We start from the raw sequence: 9,486 nt of genomic DNA on the forward strand, positions 1-9,486 counted from the left end.
GCCACGTGCGTGGCACGGGCTGGTGCACGCTGCGCCGTGCACGGGGCTGCAGCCGCCATCCAGCCCCTCGCCCCTGGGCAGGGGGGTCCTGGCAGGGGTTTGGGAGGGGTCTGCAGTGGGGACTCCGCATCCGTGCCACACCTGCATCCCTGCACCCTCCATCCTGGGCAGCGGCGAGGCTGCCGGGCATCCCCGGCTCCGGTGCAGCCGGACCGGGAAGCACGGTGGGAGCCAGGAAGGTTTCTGAGAAACGGCCCCGCGGCGTTGAATCATGCCGGGCCTCCCTGCGGTTTCCCCCTGCTCTCACCTCCCGGCGCAGTCACGCCAGGCACCCACACGCGAGCACCCCACCACCAGCCCGGGGAAGGGGGGGGAGGCACAGCCTGCACCCCCCACCCCCACCCCCAGGGTACCCCAGGCACCGCCTGCACCCCCAGAACGCCCCCCAGGGCAGCGCAGGGTGCGGGGGTCCCCCTGGCGTGTCTGCTCCCGGAGCCTGGCGTGCACCCATCCTGCACCCACCGTGCACGCAGCACCCACCCTGCGCCCAGCAGCCGGCCTTCACCGTGCAGCCCACGTGCGCTCTGCACCGGTCCCTGCAGCCCCTTTGCACACACCCCCCACCCCCCCGTGCACCCCCTGAACACACCGCGCACCCTTTGCACCCTCCTCCCCTCCCTGCGCCAGCTCCTGCACCCTCTGCACCCAGCGCTGCAGCCGAGCCGCCGCGGTGCCCTGCAGCCCCCGGAGCTGCCCCAGTGCCGTGGGGCTTGGTGCCAAAGGGGGGGTGACATGGTCCATCATGTGGGAGCCCCCCCCAGGGAGCATTGCCGACCCCGCAAGGGACCCCCCAGGGGAAGGAGGACGCAACCGTCGCTGGTGGCCGTGGTGGGGGAGAAATGGGCCAGGACACCGGGGTGCCACATGCCAGCGGGTGCCATGTGCCGGGGGAGGGGGGGAGGGGGGGACGCCGGGTGCCCCCAGGGAGCGGGAGGCAGGCGGGGGGGCAGCTGCCAGCCCTTCCCAGCCCCGTCACGGCCGCTGCACTCTCGGAGGAAGCCGCTCTGCTTTTTTTCAACCCGGCGCTGGTTAAAAATACCACTCCCGATTTTAATACAGCGGCGGCGGGCGCTATTTCGGGCCGGCAGCAGGAAGCGAAACCCTACGCGGGTCCTGGCCCCCCTGGCCCCCCGCCTCCCAGCAGCCCCCCGAGGTGAGCCGGGTGCCCGGGGGGCCGCGGGGGCTACTTGAAGCCCAGCAGCCGGGCGCCCTCCTTCACCTTCTGGGCCTTCCAGCGCAGCAGGCGGATGGCGCGGAGGCTGAGCCGCAGCACCGCGTCGTACTTGAATACCAGCTTGTAGAAAGCGTCGGTCATGAGGGCGCCGCTGGGGTCGGCGTGCTTCAGCGCGGCCATCGGCGTGTACGCCACGTTGGTCTGGTGCCGGAAGGGCGGCCGGGCTGCCTCGATCACCCGCAGCGTGTGCTGCACATGAGGACATTACTGTCTCCTTCCTGTCACTGTCCCTTCCTGTCCCTGTCCCCTCCTCAGCCCCATCCCATCTCCATCCCCATTCCCATCTCCATCCTCATCCTTTCCCATCCCCATCCCATCCCATCCCATCCCATCCCATCCCATCCCATCCCATCCCATCTCCATTCCCCATTCCATTCCATTCCATTCCATTCCATTCCATTCCCATTCCCATCCCATCCCATCCCATCCCATCCCATCCCATCCCATCCCATCCCATCCCATCCCATCCCATCCCATCCCATCTCCATTCCCATCACCATTCCATTCCATTCCATTCTATTCCATTCCCATTCCCATTCCCATCCCCACCTCCTTCCCATCCTCATTCCTATTCCATTCCATTCCTATTCCCATTCCAATTCCCATTCCCATTCCCATCCCATCCCCATCCCCATCCCCATCCCCATTCCATTCCATTCCATTCCATTCCCATCCCATTCCCATTCCCATTCCCATTCCCATCCCATCCCATCTCCATCCCCATCCCCATTCCCATCCCCATTCCATTCCATTCCATTCCATTCCATTCCATTCCATTCCATTCCTTCTCCATTCCATTCCATCTCCATTCCCATTCCCATTCCCATTCCCACCTCCTTCCCATCCTCATTCCTATTCCATTCCATTCCTATTCCCATTCCAATTCCCATTCCCATCCCATCTCCATTCCCATCTCCATTCCCCTTCCCCTTCCCCTTCCATTTCCCATCCCCACCCCATCCCATCCCCATCCCCATTCCCAGCCGGGCTCAGCCCCATCAGGATGGAGCTCAGGGAGGAAGGAGCGGTGGGGCAGGACCCCTGCCCTGCTGCCAGCTGGGGGCTGCTGCTCCTCGTTAGGGCTAATTGAGGCTTCTCAAGACAGCCCAGCCCAGCCCGGGGCTGCCAGGCGGGGGGGGTGGGAGGAGGGCAGCCCCCAGCCCGGCGGGGCCACCCGCCCACCCGTCCATCACCTCCGCGATGTCCTCGGGGGTCTGGCCCAGGCTGGCGAAGACGTCCTTGGAGTTCCTCAGGTAGAGGTTGGTGAAGATGTCGGCTGTCTCGGGGTCGGTCCGTGAGTAGTCGGCGCGTTCGGCTTCTTCGTACACCTTCGCCTCGAACTCCGTCGTCACCGGCCCCGGCTCCACCAGGCTGATCCTGCCCGGGGATGTGGCGCTGGGAACCCTGGCACCCCCCAGATGCCCCCGCCCCGGGGGGCCGTGCTGGCCGCCAGCCCCCGGACTCACGCCACGTTGAAGCGCAGTGCCTGCACCACCAGGCTCTCGCAGAAACCCTCCACCGCGAACTTGGAGGCCGCGTAGATGTCGTTGAAGACGATGCCTGGATGGGTGGGGGGGTCCCAGTCAGGGCTGTGGGGGGTGGGTTGGTCCCACCGGGGCACCCCGTCCCCCCCTACCCTGCAGGCCCATGATGCTGCTGATGACCACGATGTGGCCCCCGCGGCGCCGCTTCATGTCGGGCAGCACCTCCTTGACCAGGCGGACGAGGCCGAAGAAGTTGGTGTCCATGAGGCTCTGCATGGCCGCCAGGCTCTGGCACTCCAGGGGACCCGCCATGCCCACCCCGGCGTTGCTGACTGAGGGCACGGGGCATCAGCGGGGCGTCCCCTGTGTGTGGGGGGGGTCCCCATGCTCTCAGAGGGTCCCTGGTGCATGGAGGGTCCCCAGCATGGGATGCCCTGGGTGCGGAGGGTCCCTGGTGCACGGGGTGTCCCCGGCAGAGGGGGTCCCCAGTGCACGGAGGGTCCCTGGTGCAGGATGTCCCTGGCTCAGAGTGTCCCCAGTGCACGGGGTCAGGGGGTCCCTGGTGCACGGGGGGTCCCCAGCATAGGCATGGACGGTCCCCAGTGCATGGGTTCCCCCTGGTGCGGGGTGTCCCTGGTGCACGGGGCGTCCCCAGCACGGAGGGTCCCCGGCACGGGGCTCCCGGCATATGGGACCACGGGGACGTGGTGGGAGGGGGGTCCCGGGGCTCACCCAGGACATCGATGTGGCGCCCGGGGATGCTGTCGAGGCAGGCGCGGATGGAGCCCTCGTCGCAGACGTCCAACTGCTTGATCTCCAGCGTCCGGCCCAGCGCCGGCCCCGCCGCCGCCGCCAGCGCCCCGCTCCTGCCCACGTTCCTCATGGTGGCGATGACTGGGGGGCAGAGGCGGCTCAGCCCCGCGCGGGGTCTCCCCCAGGGATGGGGGTGGGGTGGGGTGGTGTCCTCCCACCCCTCTCACCTCGGAAGCGGCGCTGCTTGTCCCGCGCCAGCCGGACGGCCAGCGCCAGCCCGATGCCGGAGGAGCAGCCGGTGATCAGCACCGTCTTGGGAGCCATGGCACGGCCGCGGCCCCGCTCCCCGGCCCCCCGCCTTTAATAGCAGCTGGCCCGGCCCCAGCCCCCCCAAATCCAGGCACTTAATCCCCCCCCCGGCTAATCCCACCGGGATTTGCCAGCGGCCGCGTGGCTGAGCCGCACGTGGTGCCCGGGGCGCATAGAGGGGCCTTTGTGTAGGACCCGGGGCACCGCGGGGACACGGCAGGACATGGGGACACTGCCAGCCGTGCGCCCGCCGGCAGTGGGGAGCTCTGGGGACAGACCCCCCCGGCGCCCCGGGTTTTCCTTTCGAGGGGGAGGCAGGAGCTCTGAAAAAATAACCTTTATTCTCACTGGTATAAAACAGGTCACAGTTCGACTGGCCTCGCGGGGACGTGGGGGACGCGGTGGTGGGTGCCCCCCCCACCACCCCCAGCACCCCATTCCTGGGGCTGGGGACCCCCAACCCGCCTGGCCTGGGGGGTGATGAGTGCCACGGCCCCACCGGGACACTCGGGGCCGGTGCTGCGGGGGGGGTGGGTAAAAAAGTGCTTGAGTGTGGGGGCGCCCAGTGCCACCGGCACCCCAGGACCCCGCGGGCAGAGCCGGTACCCGGGAGCCGTCCTCGACCCTGCGCTTGCTGCACCGAGCTGGGCCCAATCCTGCCGCCCCGTGCCGAGCTGTGCCGGGCTGTGCCAAGCCGTGCCGCACCAGTGGTGCTGGGCTGGGCTGTGCCGTGCCGTGCCGGCCATGCCACGCGGTGCCGGTGGTGCCGGGGCTCAGAGGGCCACGCAGGTGCAGTAGTGCCGCAGTTTGCAGGGCAGGATGCCGCGGTTGATCTGGTGGAACTCCACGAGCTGGATGAGGTCGGCGAAGCGGGTCTGCCCGTCGTCCATGGTGAAGTAGAGCCGTCCCTCCTCCTCGCTCTGCCGGGGGGGGTGGGTCAGGCCCTCGCACCCCCGGCACCCCCCAGCACCCCCTGGCCCCCCGCCGCCGGCACTCACCGGCAGGATGAGATAGTGTTTGACCCTCTGCAGGTGGCACAGGGACAGGACGAAGCCCTTGGGGTTGCGTTGGCTCTCCCGCACCAGGAAGACGCTGCGAGTCCCGGGGGAAGATGTCACCGCTGACCCTGGGCCCCCTCTGCCACCCCTGTGTCACCCCCGGGGTCCCAGGTACCACCCCCCGCCAAGCCCTGGGGTCCTGTACCCCCAGGAGCCCTATATCCCCTGGGAGCCCCGGGGGCCTGCCGTGCCCCCCCGGCCCCAGGCTCCCGTAGCCCTGAGGGCGGCAGACCCCCCGCAAACCCTGGGGGGTCCCAACCCCCTGGGATCCCATGTCGCCCCGGCAAGTCTCCCCCCATCTCCCAGGGGTCCTGCATCACCCCATGAGCCACAGGGCCCTATAACCCCTGGGGTCACGTACCCCCCAGGGGTCCCATGTCCCCGCCATGAGCCCGAGGGACCCCAACCCCTCTGGGCTCCCCGTACCCGTCCACCAAGCCCTGACGGCCGATGAGCTGCTGGGTGTCCTCCCGGGAGATGCGCCCGTGGAACCAGGGCTGGGTGCGGTGGATGGCTGCGGGGAATTGGGCGTCAGGCGCGGGGGGAACCCCCGCCCGGGGCAGGGACCCCCCCCTCCCCCTCGGCACAACCCGACTTTGCGGGATGGGAGCCCGTGGCCGGGCGCTGCTCACCGGCGCTGAGCGGGGAGCTCTGGCACGCTGCCGGCAGGCTGTACCGGTGCGTCGTCTTCTTCTGGCCGCGCAAAGCAAGGAGAGGGCATTAGGGTGGGCTCGGGGGGGGGGGGGGTGTCCCCCTCGCACCCCTGCACCCCAACTCACCCTCCAGGCCTGCGCCTCCTCCAGGGCCACCGTCAGCACCTCGCTGGGGTTCTCGATCACCCGGCCCGTGCACCCCGAGAAGTCCATGGCCACCAGCGCGTTGTCCGAGACGCTCCGCTGCAGAGAAGCGGGGGATGAGCGAGGGGCTGCCCACGGGACGGGGGCTGGGGGGGGTGGCACTCACCAGGGGCGTGGGGCCGATCCAGGAGGGTTGGCTCAGCCGCGCCTGCGCTTGCTGGTAGTTGCGGTAGAGCTGCATGCCGTACTGGGGGGAACAGCCCCGTGAGCTGGGGGGGGTCCTGTGGGGCCTCCGTCCCGCAGCGGGGTGGGGGAGCACCCGCCTGGCATGGGGACGGGGGACCTCCGCATCCACCCGGTGTGGGGATGGGGCCATCTACATCCACCCGGCATGGGGACGGGGACACCCATCCTGCATCTTTTCTAGCACAGGGATGGGGACATCCCTCCAGCATCCCCCAGCACTGGGATGTGAGTATCCCCCAGCATCCCTCCAACATCCCCCAACATCTCCTAACATCCCCCAACATCTCCCAACATCTCCCCAGCATCCCTCCAACATCCCCCAACATCTCCTAACATCCCCCAACATCTCCCAACATCTCCCCAGCATCCCCCCAACATCTCCTAATATCCCCCCAACATCTCCCAACATCTCCCCAGCATCCCCCCAGCATCCCTCCAACATCTCCCCAGCATCCCTCCAACATCCCCCAACATCCCCCAACATCTCCCCAGCATCCCCCCAACATCTCCCCAGCATCTCTCAAGCATCCCCCAGCATCTCTCAAGCATCCCCCAGCACAAGGCTGGTAACACCTCGGTGGGGCCGGTGCCCACCTTGAAGAGGCGGAAAGCCGCCATCCAGCAGCTCCGGCTCTGCTCGTCCTCACTGCAGAGCAGTTTGAGGCCCTTCACGCCGCTCCGCACCTTGTAGGGCTGCGGGGAGAGGCCGGGGCCGTCACGGGGCAGCCGCAGCCGGCTCTCGGGGGGCAGAGCCCCCTTGGCGGGGGAAGGCACATGGAGGGGACCGGGACCCCCAGCCAGGCAGGGACATCCCCACCTTGATGCAGAAGCCGAACTCGGTGGGCGTCCCGTAGAGCTTCTTGCCCTGCGTCACGTAGTAGATGTTGGACTCGGTGAGGTCGGCGAAGTACTGCAGGTGCCGGGGGTCCTGCGGGGGGAGATGGGGACGTCAGGGCCGGCCCCGCTGCACCCCCCTGGCCGTGCCTCCGTCCCCCCCCCTTACCTTGGAGGTGCCTTTGGTGGAGTAGTAGAGCCCCGAGCGGCGCAGGGAGAAGTAGAAACGCTTCCAGACCTTGCGCCCGGCTTCCCGCAGCTGCAGGAAGCCCTGGACCTCGGGGCAGCTCCCGGAGTTGAGGAAGTTCTGGGGGGAGATGAGGGCTGAGGGGCACGGCGGGGTCCCCACGGCACGGTGGGGTCCCCCCGGCACAGCAGGATCCTCATGGCACAGTGGGGTCCCACTGGCACAGCAGAGCCCCCATGGCACAGTGGGGTGTCCATGGCACAGTGGGGGGACCCCATGGCACAGTGGGGTCCCTACAGCACAGCAGAGCCCCCATGGCACAGTGGGGTGTCCATGGCACAGTGGGCGGACCCCATGGCACAGTGGGGTCCCTACACCACAGTGGGGTCCCGATGGCACAGCAGAGCCCCCATGGCACAGTGGGGTCCCCACGGCACAGCAGAGCCCCCATGGCACAATGAGGGGACCCCATGGCACAGTGGGGTCCCTATGGCACAGCGGGGCCCCGATGGCACAGTGGGGCCCCCACAGCACAGAAGAGCCCCCATGGCACGGCCGGGCACGGTACCTGGATGAGCTCGGAGTGTGCCATGCTCTTGTTCGCCTCGAGGCAGCTGGACACCATCACCTCGGGGAAGAGGGACTGCTGGGGGGACAGAGGGGTCAGGGGAGACCCACGGGGTGCTCAGGGTCCCCATGGGCCACCCGGGTCCCTGCGGGCTTTGCTGCGGCCACGTACCGCGTTGCTCTTGAAGAGCTCGTACTTGGCGAAGTTCTTGCGGAAGACGAAGCGGCTGTCGGCGCCAGGGGGCCAGGAGCTCTGCACCTCCACCACCGACTCGTGGTCCTCCAGGCACCGCTCTGCGGGGAAGGGGGGGACAGGGCTCAGCGGGGCGGCCGGGGGTGTCCCAGTGCCGCGCTGTGCCGTGCCGCGCCGCGCCGCGCCGTGCCGGCGGCTCACCCAGGGCCAGGTGCTGGTGCAGCTCGACCAGGGCCCAGCTGTGGTCCTGCAGCGCCCGCGTCCTCCGCACCAGCGTCTCGCAGAGCTGCCGCGCCGTCGTCCCCGCCGACGCCTCCAGCGAGCGGCACGCGCCGTCCTCGCCGAACACCTTCACCACCTGCCGGCGCGCGCCAGGGCGGGCGTCAGGGCCCCCGACGGGAGGGAACCCCGCGTCCCCGGGGGCTGAGCCCCCCTTCCCCGGCTCTCTGCCCCCCGACTCACGTGGGAGGCGCCTTCGCGGGGGGGTCCCTGCCCCAGGGCCGGGCTGCTGAGGATGGGCGAGTTGGAGGGGCTGCAGAGCTCGGGGAAGGGGTTGGGGATGCTGGGCAGCGACGAGGCGCGCGGCTCCTGCTCCGGTAGCTGCCGGCTGCGGGCAGAGAGGGGCTGAGCTCCCTCAGACCCCCCCCAGCACCGGGTCCTGTGTCCCTGTCTCCCCCCCCCCCCCCTCAATCCACTGGACGCCCCCCCAACCTCCGCGGGAGAGCCCCGGGGTCCGCGTCCCCCCACTCACCTGCTGCCGTGGATGAAGAGGGGCTGAGAGCGCTTGACCTCGGGCGGCCCCTCGCCCCCGTCCCACTCGCCGGGGACCCCCTCCTGCTCCGTGTCACCCGGCCCGGGGGGCTCCCGGAGGCTGCTCTGCTGAGCCCCCCCGTCCATGGCATTATCTGGGGGGAGAGAGCGGGTCCTGCACGGCACGAGGCTCCAGGTCCTCGTCCCCAGGGCAGTGGGGCCGGGGGGCTGTGGCCACGTGTGGGTGGCCCCCAAGGGACGCCACACCGGGGTCCCACGTGGGCCTCACACAGCCAGCCGCCGCCACCGCGCCGGCGCGGGCAGTCAGTGCCACGGCGCTGCCGGGGGCTGCCCACTCCTGGCACCTGCCCGGGTGGTGTTTTGCCGGCGCCCAGACAAGCGGTGAGTCAGCGTGCGGCGGCGTGACTCAGCACCGCCTTACCTGCCCCCGGCCCCCACGCCCCACGGGGGTCCGGCCAAGCCCCACACAGCTGCCAGGGCTCGGGGTGTCCCCGTCCCTCCAGCCCTGTCCCAGTCCAGGGACAGGAGGGTGAGCACAACACCCTACGAGACAACTGAGAATCCCCCAGCGCCTCCACATCCCACGCGGGACCCTCTCCAGTGCCCCACGTCACCGCCGAGAGCATGGTGGCACCGGGAGACACCGGCTGAGCTGGGCTGGGGACAAGTTGGGCTGAGTCGAATTGGGCCAAAGCGATCTGGGCTGAGCCAGGCTGAGCCGTGCCGGGCTGAGCCGTGCCGGGCTGAGGAGCGGTGGGTGAGCGCGGCGCCGGCGGGAGCAGGAAGCGGAGCGTGGTGGCGGCCCAGCCCAGACACCTCCTCGGGTCCGGCCAAACCAGTTCTGGCGGCCGCTCCCAGCTCCACCTCACCGCGCTGGCATCCGGGCCGGGGCGGCCGCGCCGGCAGGCCGGGGGCGAGGGAGACGGCGCCCGCGCCCGCCGTGGGAACTGCCCCGAGCTCGCCCGCCGGCACGGCCCCCCACACTGCGGCGTC

The 9,486-nt window shown here is 69.7% G+C and overlaps 2 protein-coding genes across 2 annotated transcripts; both read right to left on the bottom strand.

Annotated features, from left to right (window-relative positions):
- Positions 1 to 1,243: 1,243 nt before the first annotated feature.
- LOC309681087 (retinol dehydrogenase 8-like) lies at positions 1,244 to 3,855 on the bottom strand (the record flags this gene model as incomplete). Its single annotated transcript, XM_082494900.1, has 6 exons — positions 1,244 to 1,483; positions 2,488 to 2,671; positions 2,761 to 2,854; positions 2,931 to 3,110; positions 3,511 to 3,672; positions 3,759 to 3,855. 6 exons carry the CDS (start codon positions 3,853 to 3,855, stop codon positions 1,244 to 1,246), a joined length of 957 nt encoding a protein of 318 aa, XP_082351026.1.
- A 758-nt stretch (positions 3,856 to 4,613) lies between these two features.
- Positions 4,614 to 8,619, bottom strand: GRB7 (growth factor receptor bound protein 7; the record flags this gene model as incomplete). Its single annotated transcript, XM_082494954.1, has 14 exons — positions 4,614 to 4,760; positions 4,839 to 4,932; positions 5,325 to 5,412; positions 5,531 to 5,591; positions 5,678 to 5,794; positions 5,862 to 5,942; positions 6,536 to 6,634; positions 6,759 to 6,869; positions 6,945 to 7,082; positions 7,531 to 7,608; positions 7,702 to 7,823; positions 7,924 to 8,080; positions 8,185 to 8,329; positions 8,474 to 8,619. 14 exons carry the CDS (start codon positions 8,617 to 8,619, stop codon positions 4,614 to 4,616), a joined length of 1,584 nt encoding a protein of 527 aa, XP_082351080.1.
- Positions 8,620 to 9,486: the final 867 nt, after the last annotated feature.

The sequence above is a fragment of the Vanellus vanellus genome, assembly GCF_965231255.1.
Source record: "Vanellus vanellus genome assembly, chromosome: 24".
Taxonomy (NCBI): domain Eukaryota; kingdom Metazoa; phylum Chordata; class Aves; order Charadriiformes; family Charadriidae; genus Vanellus; species Vanellus vanellus.